Raw genomic sequence first — 18,834 nt, forward strand, 5'->3', positions numbered from 1 at the left:
CAAGATGTTTTCAGTTCGTATTTAAATCGAATAATCAAGATTTCTTAATTGTCTGTCAATTATTTTACGGTGTTGTTCTGCATGGTCTCTCTATTATCAGTTTAAGTAATTATAAGTAATTAAGTACCTGTGTGAAATCCTATTGTCGAGCCAGGTGACAGCTTAGCCCAAGAGCAATTGTTCCGCCGCACTTTCAGAGGGTAGGAACTATCTCATGATTTCACATGAAAGGATGCTATGGTTTTGGCAAGGGAACCGAGGTGGCAGGGAAGCTTGTGGACAGGCAGTTACAGATAATTGATGACGCCCAACAAAAGGCTGCAGATTTTCTGAAAAAGGATGTCGGTAAATACGACGCGGGGAAAGAGAAAAATAAAACTGTAAGCCGGCACCCACCGCTCATTATTTAAGAGGAACCCTACAGAGTTAATTTTGATCACTTCAGATCGGTGCACACCAACTGAAAATCCAGAATAAAAAAATTTCATCCATTTAATTGGGATCACTCGAACAAAACCGTTCGTCTTAATTATTCAATTTTTCCATGAGCACGTTAGGATTGAGATGGTAAAAGCTAACAAGGCGCCGAGCTGCCTATAACCAATCTCGTATCTTACAAGTGCGAATGGACTACAAGGTAACTCAGAATATAAGCTGATAACCGAAATTGAGTAAACCAATGAAAAAACTAGAAATGCAATATTCGAAGTCGAATGTCTAATAAATCGGTATTCTCCAATGAAAGCATCCAGGCAGGTGATAGCATCATTCTTGGCAGGCAGATACCTTGGCAATAAATAAATCACCCAAGCAGGACTCCCGATGGAATAGGGAACGTTTGGCTGGACTGTGTCCATTAGCCTTTTTTCCCTCTCTCTCTCTTTCTTAACCACTGATTTAAAATTGGGAAAGAATTACCAACAATGATTCCTACAAATCACATGACATTTTACAACAGACAATTATTGCCAAAAAAAAACAAAAACAAAAACAAGAGAGACATGTGCTCAATGAGATAAACATGCACTTCAGGCTTTATCACTTCATAGTTCTCAAATATTAATTCTGTTATGGGATAAAAGAGGTTAATCTCCTATCCAGATCGTACCGTGTAACTATAACTAATACACAACCGCTTAGCTGTGAAAGGTCTAGGTACGTGACATGATGTGACTTGCAAAAAACATTTACCTATGTCACTGGATATTGCAAATAACACAGAGGCTTATCGAAATGATGGCAGATTTTTTCTTTTGATTGATTGATTGATTGATAGATCAAACTTGACATCACTCCAGACAAAGGATGGGAAAACGAGGATTTGTTTCTCCCCGCTGGATACCACATCGATGCAAGTGTCTCAGGAGGCGAAGAGTCGCCAAAAGAAGGAGGTGAGACTCCTCATGTGTTTCCCGCTGGCCTTGGAACGGCACTTATGATCGGGTGCTGGGGAACCGGATACAAAGAAACTGATCCTTGCTATACAGCAAAGTGGAAATCAAACGTCTGCCAGGTCAATAAACATTAACTGCGAATTAATTATGAGCGAGCTAAGATATGAATGCTTCTCTGGAAATTCTTTTTGTGACTGTGAATATTTGAAAGTCATATAATGTAGACTGCGAATAAAGACGTGAATTTAAGAGTTTCAGGGTTCTTGATAAGGGTAGACGAGAAGACGTTTTAAAATATCACGCGCCTAAGATTTTAAGCTTTGTGCCAACGACTGTACAAAGACAAATTTAAGAGATTTAACTGAAGCAATTCGGCAGTGTCGTATTAAGTAAAAAATCCCCCAAAAAATGGCACTAGAGAAACATAAATCTTTTCTTAAAACGCTTAAGTTTTTCTGTGAGGAAATCTGCGTTTCGCTTTGTATATATGACAGTGAAGTCGTGTTTAAAAGCCTGTCAATCTCCGTCATTCCTAAGTGGATACTCTCAGTCTTCTATTGCTCATTAAAACTAATTTGCCATTTTTTTTTTGGCATCCCTGAGCTGGTGTTAATTAATACAAAAGTTATATAAAATATAGATAAATAGCAGCAATTAAACAAGTGCGTACCTCACCCTCCTCTTACCCCACAACAGTCAATCAATAACAAGTTAGGATTGTCTTTGGGTTAGGGGAGGGGTAGTTGCGCAGCTATTGATCCAAACTATCGTAACAGCTCCTTTGACCGCAATTATTTTTTGTTTGGAACAGAAATCTCATTCGTTCGTATCATTTAATTCCTGGCAGTGATTACCTATGTTTGAGTTGTGGAAGAGATTAAAAAAAAATTTTGATTCGTAATGTTTCCTCGGACAGAGTATGATCGATGGTGTAGCTTTTATGGGAGTTGGTTTCAATGGAAGAGGAAAATACAGCCCAGAATCCAGAAAAATAAGTATAGTTCAAAGAAATTGTGCCAACAAAGCCACGTAAGTTATTTGAATTTGAAAACCATACTACCCCGGTCACTAAAACATCGATTGCATTGAAAAAAAAAAAAAAAAAAAGAAAAAGAAAAAGAAAAAAAAAACCTCCGTGGATATCATACATCTCGAACTACTCTGGTGTCATTTTCTCTTTAAGGTACGATGGCTTGGATGTTCCTGATACCATGAACGTCCACGATATCTATGACACATCTGCCTCTTTAGTAACGTACGAGAGTCGTGAGGAATACCAGAAGTACATTCAACAACAGGCGGGCGTTTCTGGCTCATACTTTGGTTTCTCTGCAGGGGTTAAAGAAGCCTGAGGAGATTCTACAGCATCTGCTCGCCAGAAGTACCTGGCAGTATTGGATGTTGATGTTGACAGGTAAAATTTAATTTGAAGCCTCTAATGAAGCCTGAAAGGTGGAGGGGGAAAATAATACTCAACCAAGGAAACAACTATGAAGATGGAGATGTGTGATCTTAGCAGTAATGAACACTACTTTAGCGGTAGTGAAAGTAAAGCCTGAAAATATTTAGGCTTGCACGAAAGTGGAACCCATGACCTCTGCTATATGCATTGCTAATAACTGAGCTAACAAGCCAACTGGAAGCTGGTAATTCTGTTGGTTCGTGATAAACCTGTGTAGTGATGATTGGACAACTGTAAATACCTGAATATGGAGATGATGGTGATGTTGCCGTTGATATCGTTGGGATGACATTACTGCCACAATTGGCAGTAATGATGCAATCTGATTGGAATAAGCTGATCGCCGTCTGATAAGAGTACAGACAACGCTGCTCGCGTCAATCTGTCATGTACTGAAAAAAAAACGGTTTTACTTGACGTCGATATTGTGGTAAAAAATAATCGACAGTGGCAAGAGAATATGATTCATCACATAAACTACGATGTTATACAGGGATTTCCGGCCTTGAGAAAAGCCGTCCCAACACAAGTGAAAAAATTTGTGTTTTTTTACGTGTGTTGATATGGCCAATCAGCTGCTGACACACCACTCGCCTTTGGCACCACTCGGCCAGGTTGATGAATGAACGGCAAAGCCTTCACGATTCTCAATACAAGTTGTTTGTCGGAGTTTCACCAAATTATGACGGCTAAAACATTTAAAAATCCGTATCGCTGACAGACAGAGAGGTTCAAACTTTCCTACAAGGCGAAGAAAACCAACAAACTAAAAGAAAAACCGAAAGTTACGCATTAAGTGGCTTTAGTGTTGGCATTTCTCTCGGCTGAGAATGAAAATCGACAACTGGAAGATTTGCCATCGGCCGATTTGGCCGTTTACCTGAAAGACTTCTTCTGTCGGTAAGGACAAAGTCAATAAATGAGAATTTTGTAAATTGAAAGTTACGACCATTGTTGTTTTTGTAATCACGATTCAACACATTTTTCCATCTTAAGAGTTAGCGCCAACGCACTCTACGATTGTTATTTGGGGATTGTCGATTCATTTACTTCCATTCATTAATGAAGGCAGATTTTCTTCTCAATTAAGGGCTATTGTGTTTATATGATAAACAAAATAATACATGTCTGCTTGCAGATATGGAATTTCTCTTCTCGTGTTCATCTCACTCTTTCGCTGCGCCCATGCCACTCGTGAGCTATCGAGTTAAACACTCGAAGAGAAATTCCATATCTACGCACGCCCATCTATTATTCTCTATTTCTTAACAGGGGTCAAAATTTGTTGCCTCGTGAGTCCACAACACTTGACCACTGTGATGAGGAATATCGCTGTCGATAAAGTACAGACCACGCTAAACCACTGTTGATCCGTTAAATAGACTACAGTCAGCTATTTTTCTATTTCAAACAAACCAATTTTTTTTGCCTCTCAGATATGAAATATTTATGGATGAAGTCAAGCCACAAGATCTTAGCATGTCATTTCTACGAGAATTTATGAATTTACCAACTTCCTCCTTCTTGGCAGGCGGACCTCTGAAATACCGTTAAGTATCTTATAATGACAGCTGAATGAATGTAAAGCATCAGCTTTCCATTAAGAAACTCTGCCCTGACTTTGATCGACGGGTTGTTAGGAAATGGTTGTGAGCAAAATGTCGTGAAGAATGACAATTCTATAGAATTTCTGGATCAGCTACGCACCTTCTCCTCCCCTGACATAACAGTATCCTTAAATTTTCATCAGTTGATTGTTGCTGGGTGACGAGAGGGGTAGGGGTGCTGTTGCTCTGATAATGACACAGATCCGAACTTCTCATCCAAAAGATATAGGCCTCATTCAGTCTGGTTGAGACAGCGATTTTTCAATGATTAATGAAAACTATGCATCCTAAAACAAACCGATTCATTTTTTTTAAGAGTCTAGGTTTAAATCTGCATTAATTATTCAAACGTACAGTGTCTTTGATTCTCTAGAAAACTTTATTTAGCGTTGGGGTACACATTTTATCAAATCCGCAAAGTTTGGCGGCCAGTTGGAGATACGCAAAACGATGGATGCTGAGGACGCAAAAAGCCAAAAGGAATTTGAAATCCAAATGGAAATGGAGTTTAAAACTTTGTTTGCTAGTGTTGGAGCCAGTTCATCTTACAGGACAGGTGAGAGCAGTAGAAAGCAGACAAAGACTACGTCAACCTCGGTAGTCGCCCACGGAGGCAGTCAGCATATTGCATCTATTCTGTCGGATGTGTACTCGCGGACCTTTAAAACAGAATTCAAAGAGTGGTTGCAGACGATTCCAGACTATCCGAAGGCCTTCCGTTTTCAAATAGGATCTATCACCGAAGTTCTCAATTTTAGGGCTAATGACCTATTTCAAGATGAAACGGTAAATTGGGGTTGCGAAGGAAATGCTGCGCACTTAAAGACGGAAGAAAAAGGAGGCAAAACTGTAAAATACTATAAAGTCGAAGTTAATAATGGAACGAGGCGGTACTACTGTGAGTTTGACAGTCGCCAAGCACTGGAAGATTCTGTACAAAGACGAAGGCTAAGCTTGAAAAGGGCCATCGAGATTTATATGGAAGAGGTATAATATAGAAAAGATGTTTCTCGTCTTGTCACAAGCTTGAGACAAAGAAAAATTCTGAGTCCCCATGAGGAGTCGAACCTCAGACCTTCGGATTCCACGCCCCGATGCTCCACCACTGAGCAATAGAGACTCTATGGTGAGCGAGGTCCATTGCGAAGTTCTTATGACAGGTATAAAACTAAAGGTTTTCGGTTCCTTTGGGAATCCAACAGTAATCTTTTACATTAATTAACTTAAATGACTGCTACATTGGTATAACGGTGTACGTACCAAATTGGGATTGTTGATTCATGCGAATAAAATTAGAGACTACACTGCATTGAGCAAGAAGAATGAGACTAGGGATTAAATAACTTACGACGTAACAATTATTCTTTATTTGAATACCCCTAATTTGTATTTTATTTAAGGGTGCAATGTCTATTTCTGATATCGAGTTGAATGCCTGCAAATCACAAAACGACCAACCCTTCAAAGATGATCCAATTGCAAAGAGTCCCTTTTTTTAGAAAGTGTTGAGATTCCAACTTGGACGAATATCATGAAAGACAGCACAACTTGGAAGGTATCATTTGACATGGACACCAATGCACACCGTTCAGCTTTCAATATTGGTCATGACAAGACCCGCCTTGTTAGATTATATAAAAACATATGGTATAAAAGCGACAGGAATAATTCTTTTCATTTGTTCGGTGTGTACAGTAACAGTAACACCAACAAAGTTTCTCTGAGAAAAATGTCTATTTTTGGACTTGTGCTTACTTTTAATGAAGCCGATGGCAGTCTTGTTCTGTACCCCAGCGACTTCAAGGCATCGAAAACTTTCTTTCCTCTCTAACGGAGGAAATGATCGGCACTCAGTTAGCACGGTTGTATAAGTTTTCCACAAGATCTGACAAAAGATCCACATGAAGTCGGCCTCCAAAATCAGTCCCACCCTGCCGGGTAAAATGGTCAAATGCGCTTCGATTTGATCCAACGGACACTAGGGGTAAATGCTTGCATTTTACTGCATCATTGTTTGTTGTGTTCGCAGCTTTACCTAAGGAACCAGATTCGCCTCCTTTAGTGCAAATATCTCCTGGCATGATTTCTACTTATAAGGTAAGACTTCGTGATAGAACTTCAATTTTTGATTTTTAAGAAGAAGCAATTGTTATTCCTTTTAGTGTTAAAATTATAGGATATTCATTCAAGATAACACTGGAACTAATCTAGATGCTGAGCAGCACAACACTTTCCACTCCTTTGCAAAACTTGCGGCCTTGTTTGCAGTTGAGTGTAATTGTTTATCTCTGATAGTGAGACCCCAGGTACTACTTCACTACAGTGTGTTCACCTTGTGAATAACCACAACCTTTTTGGGACGATGATTATACAATCAATAAATTTGAGTTTGGGTTAATCTTTCCTAAAATGCAATTAATTTGAATCTGAGCTGTTTCCAACTTCAAATTTACCTTTTTATTCAAGTGTTTTATTATCGATCATTACCTCTCTTAGGGTACTTCTCTAAAGACATCAACATCAAACCTAAACGCTCGGGCACTTGGAGATGCTTCCCTTTATCAGTCGTACTTTGTTTGTATCACGGAATCGGAGGAGAGCACCCTTATTGAGTATGGAAAGAGTCTGGGTACATCTGAGAGTGGAGATATTTATCTGAACCTGATTGATAGCGGCGGACACCTCAACGTACGATTCTACGTGTTTGGAAATGATCAAAGTCCCGCCAAAGTAATGAATGCCCACATCGTGTCTCGCCCTTTGACGAAAGCAGAATGTAAAGGAGACACAGTCAAAGATTTGGAGACAAACCTTTGCGTTCAGAAGTGCCATAAGGATTGCGATCCCTTGGCTGGTGAGACCTGCAATCGAAAAAAGTATCAAGTTTTAGATTTACTTTAAGTTGTTCTTATCTTTGATTCTCGCTGTCTACTTTTGTTATTTCTTGTTTTAATATTGCAATTAGTGAATTCATTTGTCGATATACTTTTAACAGCTTGTACACATTTGGGTCACAACCCCTCCTTGGTACTGGATAACATCAAAATTTCTCTCAACTTTGCAGAAGAATTCTCACAAACAAACTTTGCGTTTGTTTTAGTGAATATTTTAATGCCCAGCTGTAGAGCTATGTTGAGATAAACAAAAACGTTGAGGTAACAAGAGAAATAAGACAAAAAAATGTGGTTGTAGCGCACCTCAACATTCAGAGCAGCACCAGGGGAAGAATAGGAAAGCAAACTTTGAACAATAATCCTAGAATGAAACCTTGCCAACTTTGTTAGATTGCGCCCACACTGCGACGAGGCCACGTTATGTCCAAATAACGTTCAAGTGCCCACCCACACCTACCCTAAGCCCATTTTAGATCTTTCAAAGAACAGTTTACATGTTTTATCACTTGGATATCCGATCAAAATACAAACTTCTGTCGTTTTTATAGGTTGCAAGTCCCCTTACAGCGCCCAATTTCCTGAAGGATGTAACGCTTGCAGAGCTGCTCTTGACGTAGAGCAGAATAAATGCATACCTGCATGTCCAAAACACAAAACACTGACGAAAGACAAGAAATGCGTCCGTAAGTGTCATGATACTCTTTTTCTTTTTAAGATTATAATAACCGCATAAAATTTAACAGCCTCTATTAATTCAGGGATCTTCAGGTGAGTGTCTATTTCTAACTGGGTATTCAGGATGCTCAGATACGAAGATCGCTTCCATATCCGTTTCTTTGTCTGCAGTTGACATAGATAATTTTCATATATTTACAGTCATTTATTCATCACTTCGCTGGTTTATTTGGAACCGCTTTTATTTTGACCAGCTCCTAATTGGTTGTTTGCTCAGTTGGTAAGGCTCTGCACCGGTATCGCAGGGGTCATGGATAAAGGAATTTGGCAAATAACCCCGCCAAAATCGACTTCCTAAGAAAATTGCTGAATCACCGATTGTAAATGTCTTCGGAATTTTGCTTTAGATTTTTTCTCGGGAATTTAAGTTGTTAGCTTGCAACCCAATGCAGTAACTCTGAATTAATATAACTTGTTACCATTCATTCTTCACCGCAGTGTATCATAAGCGCTGTTCCAACTTTTTGCCTTTATCCATATACTATTTTTAATTTTTTTTGGCAGGCTAACGCTGCAACAGTTGGGAGACTTGCCGTGGCATCAGTTTTGTGTGACTTGGTCCGTTTTTACAGGAGTGATTCAGTACTATTTAGACGGAAAGAATATTTTATCAGCCACCTACCGTCAGAGAGGCGAACTTCGAGGAGGGGGAAAACTGATGGTTGTTAACAGCCGCGGACCCCCCCCCCCCTTTCCAGGTCGCGTTAGATACATATACGAGAGATTTTCAGTACAAAATCTTAAATAGAATATTATTTACTAACTCTGAACTATTTAAGCTTAAACTGGTTGAGTCACCTTTATGCTCATTCTGTGATAAGAACTAGGAAACCCTTGAACATCTTTTTGCTTTTTGTGAACGCTCTAGAGCTTTCTGGAAAGAAATCTCTAGTTGGTTACATGAATGCGGTATTGAAACGCTTCCTGATCTAACAGATCAAATTAATATTATGTTTGGCTTATTTGATGTCGATAATCACTTTATGCTTTTAAATCACATCATGTTAATAGCGAAGCAGACCATCTTTCTCTGCAGACAGAAATCTATTACCCCAAGCTTTATTATCTTCCTCGCGCACCTTAAAAAAATTTTTAGAATAGAAGAATACCTAGCTAAAGAAAAGAAAAAACTAAACCTGCACTTAATGAAATGGGAAAAACTTTTACAATCCCTCAGTTGAAATAACTTTACCTTGGGTAGCCTTGTATTAATATTTTTGTTTATTTATTTATTTATTTACTGACCTTATACAATTTTATTTACTTTATACTGCTGTAATTTTTTTTCTTCTTTTTTTTTTCTTAAAAAATGTAAAACGGAAAAACACAATAAAATATAAAAAAAAAACAGCCGCGGACAACTTATCACAGAGGTTAACGTGTGGGATCGAGTCCTTATTGAAAAAGAAATCAGTCAGAATCTGAAAAATGTGGTGCTGGTAAAGGCAATATCGTACAGTGGCATCAAGGCTTTGAATTCCTCAAAAAGAGCAAGAAAATGTACTTCATCCCTTCGGTTTGTGAAGCCCCAGGTTCAATACCGGTCTTGGTTCAAGACAAGCTGAAGACTTACCTTTGGGGATGTCGTGAATTTGGACGATAATTATTAATGTTATCATAGACAAAATATGCAGTTTGCAGTTATTATACCTAGAGGTGGGAAATAATGCTAACTGAAACCAATCAAGTCCAGAAATCGGAAGGAGGCTGTGTTAATGAAACTTTCATTTCATTTTCTTTTTGCAATGGAAGGTTAAATCATATGAAAGGTTTTCTATCAATAAATATACAAGAAATTTTTAATAATCCACAAACATTCTAACCATTATGGAATGTTGAAGGAATCTTTACCTGTCTCCTTGTGATTTTCATGAGGCTGATGACACTGGTGAACTAATGAATGCATTATTTATTGATTGGATAATATTTCAACATAAACTACTCCCACAGTTGAAGATATATTCCATCATTTTGCTATTTTTCAATGTTGACACCAAAACATGAATTTCCATACTCAAAAGTGTCACACTAATATTAATTTTACTCAATTGTAAAATGCAAGGGTTTCTATAATGTCAGTATTCCTGCATGCACAAAGAGCTTTCACTTTGAAACATCATAGCAACCTAGGAGTTGAAAGCTCGACACATTTTTCAGGTAATTGCACGGTGACAATGCAACAGAAAATGCAGAACTTTTAAAGAGTTTGAAAATAAATTATTTTCCCAAGTAAAATAATGGATTTCTTCAAAGGTTCTTTGTGTTCTTAATTGGTCTGTTTCGCCTGTTTTCTGCTTCTATTTTAAAACTTCCCTTTGTGTTATGGTCTTTGTGATAATTACTTCCGAACGACGCTTTGCACTTTCTTCCAAAGTTGTAAACAAGTGCTCTTTGATATTTATGTGCTCGACAGTGGGACTTCTGCTCCGCGTTCGAGCAGTTCTTTCTATTTCAATCAAGCTCCAGTGGCGAATAAAATAAATAAAAAAAAAGATATCGAGTCTCGTTTCTGAAGAGTTCATTAAGTCTTAATCCTAAAATGAAATTGTGCACAAATCAGAGAAGAACTTCTTTAAAATTCCTGTGCCTATGTTTTGAAATTGAAAATGAAACGAGGTGTGTCTTCTTTTAATCATTCAGTGGAGCTGAAGATAATCTGTTCATAACTTTATGCATTAGCCTAATTCAGCTCTATCTTTATTTAATCTAATGTCTGAGTACCTTCGGAGTGTTTAAGATTTTGAAGTTCAATTTGTTCTTTGTAACAAATTGCGTACTGTATATCAAATAACTGAGATTGTTAGACCAGCAAATATCGACTGCCTCTCAGCCAACCAACTGTTAGGGATTTTCTAACGCTCAGGGCAAGTTTTTTTAAACCGCTATTCTGCCGTCATACTAATGATAGAATAATTTGCGAGAATGTTAAACTCCAGAAAGACCCAACGCCCCCTCGTGAATAACTGCTGAGTGGATCAAAGTACCATCCATTGTTACACCCTGGTTAATATCGACACCTATTTCAAAGTAATCACTTGAATGTTGCATACCGGTCAATTGAAGAAAGGTATCAATCTTAAGGAATGAAATTAAAGGCATCTCAGTAAAAAAACTTGTCTCCTAATAGTGTTGAACAGATGTGTTTGTGAAAGCTAATAGTCGTGTGGTGTAAAGGTGAAGTAATGAAATACATTGGATGGGAGAAAAAGTACATGATTTTCAAAGTAAAAACTTTTAGGTATCTTAGTGACGGCTGATTTAACTCAATTATCTTTAGTCAGTTATTGCCTTAATTTAAGCGTATGACAGGTCGAATGTGTCATTGTAGAAGCTCAAAGTTATTTGGCGTAAGTTGATGTTTGTATACCACAATGTTTTAATTATGAACTTAATGAGCCGAGGTGGCGTCAAACAACCGGTGCTGTTCTTCTAAATTGCGTCTCAAAGTTACTCACGTGAAACTACAATTGGTGTCATTAGGATGTCATCAGTAATTAACTATTACGTTACATCAACAATTAAGGAGTGGCTTAGAGGGTTTCCAAATTGTATCGCCATAGTGCGATACATAATTTTTTTCCCTCTAAAAACCTCTGATACCTTCAAGATGGAAGGCAGCTAAGAACAGACAATTTTATATGGCGGTGGGGTGTTCAGAATCTTAGAATTCAGCATTATCATGGCTGATGAATTAGACTCACTAGAGAAGGAAGCTTTCGGCCTGAAACAGTAGCTCAGTTCGATCAAGATTTCCATCGTCACCAGCCATTAATTTATTTTCAGTATTCCTGCATACACAATGGGCTTTCACTTTCAAACATCATAGCAACCTATGAGTTTGAATGCTCACCACATTTTTCAGTTGATGGCACAGTGACAATGTAACAGAAAATGCTATCTAATGAAAAAAATTATGCTTGAGAACTAAATAAATATTTAAGTAACTTTCTCATTGCACATTAGCAATGCTGAGTTCTGAAATAATTCTATTTGTGTACTTCACAGTTATTTTCCCTCACAAACGTTGCCTGAATCTACCATACCAAAATCCCTTTCATACAAGAAAAGAGATTCATTCGTATAAAACTCATCATGCTGCAAGTTTAGTTTCTCTTCCAGTGTCTTTTTTCCAAGGTTCCTCAGCCCTTTGTCATGGAAAGACACAAAAGTAAATTCTTCCTTGATGATCTTGCAAGCGTGGTAGTAGTGTTGAATAACATGAGCTTCAAATAGCCTTGGGTCGTCAGTGTACACTGACACGATCCACTCCTTAACTTTTGCTTTCGGTGATAGCCGACCAAAGCTAAAAGACCTCGGCATCTCGTATTCGTCACATCTTTCGGTCAGTAATAAATCGTCGTCTTGTAAAATGTAATCGATATTTGAACAGAGAGCCTCGAAAGGGCACCAGTCAACAATTAGGACATTAAGTGGGAAGAGTTTGTGTGAAAATGCGCGAGACAGAATGACTTCTGAGAAATATTTCTTAGTACATGAAACAAGCTCTGAATTTTTCACTGAGCAAGGCATGTGAGGATCAAGCGGTAAGTGCTCCACTCTGTACCCTAAATTATCCAACTCTAAAACCATCTTCGTTGCAGACGAGTATTCGCGATAAACATAGTTTGTAAAACGCAACCTCCGAACACTTGGGAAGTTCTTCCGAACGTAGGCATCCATGGCTTGCGAAAGTTTTCGCGAGAGACCTCTGCCTTGTAAGTCTGGAACGAACCGCATCGCCTGACGAACAAATGTTTGTCCCTCATCCACGATGAAGCAAGCTTGTAACCCGACTAATTTCTCATCGACAAATGCAAGCAACATGGCCAAATTGTTCATCTGAAGCCACTTATTGATCTTGTGCTGAAGATAGTCACTTCCCCTTGGGAAAACTTCACTTGATAACCTTATAATTTCGTCAAAATCGCTTGGTTCTGCAACACGAAATGTGAGAGGGAGATCTTTCGAAAGATCCGCCATGTTTTTCAGGCCTTCGTTACACTACAGCCAGCGGAGTATCAGGGCAGTGGTGTATAGGTCACTTAGCGTGACAGGTCCAAGCGCGGCGGCCCTTGGCTACACTGTGTGATTTTTAGGTTTAAAGGTCATCAATAGGAGTAGATAATGAATTTTAAGAGTAGAGAAAAAGAAAAAGAAAAAAGAAATACAAACAAATAGAAATGATAATGAAACAAGAAATATAATGTGCTAATTCTCTTTACCTTTACTCCGTTGCCGCCTTGTCGCTTCCGACCGTTTTAAAGCTATTTTGTCGACTCCCTACCGCACAACACGCGAAAGGAAGGTCGGAACCGGTCCCGAGAACCAACCGTCGCCACTCGAGGGCCAATAAATTCAATAAAAGTTGACGGATCTCTTCAAAATTGCTACCCCCAAAGGCGAATAGCAACTACCCACTCGCTCGAACACAAAAGTTTCCAAATTTCGCCTTGTCGGCCTTTGAGGCACTCCCTTTTTTTTATCAATTCTGGCCTAACTCGCTTTGTTGTTAGCCTAATTGCCAACAGCCTTAATTTGGAATATCAAATATCAAAGAACATCTGACCAAATAAAGGACTCTAGTGGATCGATAGGAAGGTTGTTACTTTTGTCCACGAGCTTATGGTCTCTTGCTTATGCCCAATTGTCAAACAACACCATGCGGGGAGTTGGCGCGTGTAATTCCACCCGAAATTTAAAGCTATGATTATTTTGTTGTTGTTTCTTTTTTGTTTATTTTACTGTTAGCAATGCGTTATACAACAGTGTCGGGCTGTGTCATCGACATGATCTGCATCGCACAGATCACATGACAAGTGTTAAACAACTCAGTGTTGATTCACAATGGAAGGCTTGACTTCCTTTGGCCTAAGGTCTTGTAAGGTCTAGTTTTCTACCGACAAAAATTGGCTGCGGGGTAAGGTCGATCCTATTACTACCATCAAGTAAATACCTATGGACAGTATTGGCAGAGATACGATCTTTGAAAGGACTAAGTCGCTCGTGTCAGTTTAACTTTCCGCTAAGTTTGTTAAGTGGATGCATAAATCACATCCATTTATAGCTTGCAAGCTGTGGAATAGGCTACCGTCATACATTAGAAACTCAGATAATCTCAAAGTGTTTAAAAGGCTCTTCAAAAGTTCAACTTAGAATCTTTATACTAGTTTTTGTCTTGCATATGTTATTAGGTTCTTATTAGGATCTCACAGCTCAGTGGTATTAAAGCGCGTTCTGTCCGTTCTAGAAGCAGTAGTAGCTGTCGTTCGTTCTTCTGACGGGAGCACTTGATTATTGCCGCAGCGTTGACAAATCTTCCGAAAACAGCAGCATGAAGCAATTTGCCTCAAAGCATGCAGGTAACCTTCTCGAAAACTCTGATTGAAAACAGGGTAGATATACGGTGTCACTGCACTGTTTGAGTAGGACAGGAAATACCTGACGTAAGCGAAGTCATCATTGTGGCACATTCTCGGTGGTGGCACATTCAAACAGGCCAAGGCAACCCAAGTTGGCATCCAACAAATGCAGAATGCAATGAGGACTGCAACAAGTATAGATATCACCTTACGATTAACTGTACGATTCCGGGCAGCATTGGCGGCAGTTTGATTCCCTGGAGTTACTCGAGTGCACATTTTCACCCCAATTACGATGTACAATATTGTAGTCGTAGCAATCGGTATTCCAGTCACGAGAATAAAATCGCAGATCAAGTAAGTACGGAAATTTTCTTGTCATTTCAAAAGATCTTTCACAATACGGTTAGCACAATATGTCTTTCCATTTATTTCTACCAGCGTTGCGTAATGGAATACCAGAGCGTAGCAACAGCATGACAGAATCCATGTGAAGGCGATTATTCCAACCATAATTTTTTTGGTCATGGGGCGTCGGAGTGGATAAAATACTGCTAAGAATCTATCCAAAGCGATAAACGTAAAACTCAAAGTAGAAACGAGCAAAGCAACAAAAGGTACAGCGCTGGTGACTTTACACAAGAAAAGAGCAAACTTTCCTCTTATCAACCACTCGTAACCCACCAACAATATGGAAATAATACGTGGTATGTTACATACAGTAACAAGCAGATCCGCCACACTTAGATTCACAATCAGATAGTTGCTCAGAGTTCGCATTCGTCTGTTCATATTTTGATAAACTGAGGAAATTGTGAGGAAATTCCCAACCAGGGATAGAATTATGACGATTGCCAAAGCTAGAACTTTAAAAACCGTTGAAGCTAACGGCTCCTTGACTAATATCTGGTTTGCGAGTGGTCGAGGAACCGTAGCATTGCTGTTTGTCCAATTTGAAGATCCATTCGACACATCCGAAAATAAAGAAAACGATTCAGCAAATGGATGGATGGCGAAACTCATGATCACTGCTCGAAAGACAACGTTTAACCAAAGGTTTCGACACAATTTCTTCCCGTCTTGCTACTTGAAAAGCTGCTAGTTCAGCCAACAGATGTTGTCAACATAATATTAAAGTGTGGTTGCAATTAAAACGGTAACTGCTCTTTAAAGACAATCATATGAAAACAGTTATTAAGCCGTTGTTCTTGTGAAACGATAGTCTTTGTGTCTTGGCAGCTCACTTCTATCAAAAGAAGACATCTGTATTTAATCATTCGTTGAAACCAATTAGACCTTCAAAAAAACTTCAAAGAACTTGTCATAGGTATATTAACTTTTTTGCTGAGAACACCTTTCCAATTGACTTTTGCACTCAAGCTGTTAGCGCTTAATAGAATTCAAAGCTCGAGAAAAAACAAAGATATGAGTTACATTGAATGGCTGTCATGGTGAAGACAAGCAATACGTCAACACAAAGCAAGATGTTAATTGTTGGCTTCATCGCTTGCCAAACTTCAAAGGAGTTGTTAAATAATCATGTTGTCAGAATTTAACTGCCTTATTCTAGACCTCTTATTGATTTGTTCAACGTTATTTAATGTATTATCAGTTTAAAGCGACAACATGACCGATATCTAGCCTTATAGAATAAAAAAATTGAAACAAAACAAACACTCATGTACTCAGGCGACACCAAAGTTATGGAAACCGAGCTTAGAGATGTTGAATTATCTATATTTTTTACCGTTACATCATTAGTTCGTAAAAGTAAATAATTTTCATTTGGTACACTGAGAGAAGCAAAGTGATAATTTTTAGCTTTATCTGTTGCCCAACTTTAAGGGTAGTTTTTAATCGTGCTGTCGATCAAAGTTTAATTGCCTTATTCTAGACATTTTATTACTTTCTTCCACGCTTTCAATGTGTACTTAGTTTTATAAGACATCTTCACCGATTTCGCGCCTTATCGAATGAAAATATTAAAAATTAAAAAAGAACAAACAAACGAAAACATTGATGTACTAAGGTGTCACAAATAATTTATTTTTGACTATTATACCATTGGCACCCTTAAAAAAATTTAACGGACACGTACATTTCTTGAGGTCCAAAAGCAAGAGCAGAACTGTTAGCTTCATCTATTTCCGCACTTAAAAGAGTTCTTAATAATGTTTTCATCAAATTTAACTGCCTTATTTAAGACCTTTTATTAATTTATTCATTGCTATTGAATGTGTTCTCAGTTTTAAAAAAACATCATTATCGATTGCACGCCTTATCGAAAAAGAAAATTGAAACAAAACAAATATTTGTGTACTCAAGAGTATCCAAAAGCATTGTGATCTTCTGAGCATTATCATACACTCTTTCAAAAATCGTGCAGGCGCGTGCTCTTTCTTGAGGCAAAGAAGACCTTTCTTAGGAGTTATTTCCTTTGTTATTTCCTATTTTTTGCTTGTTTCGGGCCTCTCATGTTTTTCAAATTGCAATAAGCACCCCGTCAAGAGTCCCATCAGATAATTACAAGCATCCCGAAGTAATCCTATCGATTTTTTTTACATCAGAGCTCAGTTGTGTTTAAACACAATCTCTCAGTTCTACTCGAAGTTGTGCCTGGCTTTTCTTCCTGTTGAGGGAGCACTTGAGCATAACTGCAGCAGCGGCACATCTTCCAAAAACAGCACCTCCCAGTAATTTGCGTAAGAATGTACACATATCCTTCACGGAAGTTCTGATTAAAGACAGGGTAGATGTAAGGCGTCACCGCACTGTTAAAGTATGACATGAAAAACTTGAAGTAGAAGAAGTCATAACTGTTGCAGAATCCCCTTTGTGGCAAATATAGACAGGCCAAGGAAGCCCAGGTTGGTATCCAGCAAATGCAAAATGCTATAAGGACCGCAACGAGCATAGATATCACCTTACGACAGACCATACGATTCCGGGCGGCATTGGAAGCTGTTTGAATCCCAGGGGTTACTCGAGTGCACATTTTAAGCCCAATAGCTGTGTAAAAAGTTGTGGCAGCAGCGATTGGAATTCCAGACATGATGATAAAATCGAGGATAAAGAAGGTACGAAATAATTCTGGGGTTTTCAAGAGATCTGTTTGGATAGAAGTGACACAATATGTCTTTCCGTATATATCTTTCAGTGTTGCGTAGTGGAATAGCAAAGAATAACTGCAACATGGAAGAATCCATGTGAAGGCGATTATTGCAACCATAACATTTCTGGTCATGGGGCGTCGCAGCGGAAAAAATACGGCAAGGAATCTATCCAAAGCGATGAACACAAAGCTCGATGTGGAAACGAGCAAAGATAACAAAGGAACAGTGCTGGTTATTTTGCAGAGGAGAAGTCCAAAGTTGCCCCCGATGCGCCACTCAAAACCCACCAGGAGAATAAGTATCATTCGAGGCATATTACATATAGTAATAAGCAGATCAGCAATGTTGAGATTGACAATCAGGTAGTTACTCAGAGTTCGCATCCGCTTGTTCACGTTTTGGTAAATTGAGCCGATTGTGAGAAAATTCCCGACAAGCGAAAGTATTATGACAATCACCAAGGCCAGAACTTTGAAAACCGTTGAAATTAGCGGTTCTTGAGCCACAGCTTGATTTGCAATATTCATGATAGGAAGGGAAACCGTTGCATTGCTCTTAGTGCAATTTGTAAATCCATTCTTAATTTCCGCATTGATGCAGATTAAGTAAGGAGACGAGGTGTTGTTCATCGTAAGGAAGTGCACTGTAAACTGGAGGATTCAAAGGAATCAGTTCTTCTTTCGTTTTCCCTGCGAAATGTTTGTTATTTCAGCCTTCAGATGTACTCGTAGGATTATCAAACACTAGCTGACTTTTCAATGTTAAATGTTTATTTATGGCAATTTTAAGTCAACAGCTATTGCTGCGAAGCGGGTGTTTCTGCAAATAAGATCCTCCAATTTTTTTTCTTGCGAGTGACTTCCGTCAAAAGATATTTATGGTTATCTCACCCAAACGCTTCTAAACAGAGTGAAATTAAGTCTGCGACGGTAACAGTTTTTCCACTGAAGATTTTTCTCACTCAAATCGATCCTATCCATTCAAAGCATGAGAAAATGCAAAGAAACTAACAATAGAAAATTCCCAATTAATATTATTGAGGACAATTTGTACTTTCGCCAACTTTATTAAAGATTTCAATTAGGTTGTCTTTGAAGTTAAAACGCGCTATTTCCGATCTTTCCGATGCAATTTACTTTGTGTTCCGTATTTGAGTACATTCTCGCTATTTTCTCACCCTACTCTTTTAGAATGCTTGAGAGAAAACAAATACAGCTTTAACTTTGGCGACACCAAAATTGTAATCTAAGACCCGTTAATGAATTGAACC

General features: G+C 38.5%; 1 protein-coding gene and 1 pseudogene across 1 annotated transcript; one reads left to right on the top strand and one right to left on the bottom strand.

The window, feature by feature from the left end:
* Positions 1-224: 224 nt before the first annotated feature.
* On the top strand, positions 225-8,601 carry LOC113686962 (uncharacterized; annotated as a pseudogene).
* Positions 8,602-17,014: 8,413 nt separating this feature from the next.
* Positions 17,015-18,193, bottom strand: LOC149034148 (substance-K receptor-like). The gene has a single exon (XM_089193846.1). It carries the CDS (start codon positions 18,191-18,193, stop codon positions 17,015-17,017), a length of 1,179 nt encoding a protein of 392 aa, XP_089049972.1.
* Between the last annotated feature and the right edge of the window lie 641 nt (positions 18,194-18,834).

The sequence above is a fragment of the Pocillopora damicornis genome, chromosome 14, assembly GCF_964200805.1.
Source record: "Pocillopora damicornis chromosome 14, jaPocDami1.2, whole genome shotgun sequence".
In the NCBI taxonomy this organism is placed as follows: Eukaryota; Metazoa; Cnidaria; class Anthozoa; order Scleractinia; family Pocilloporidae; genus Pocillopora; species Pocillopora damicornis.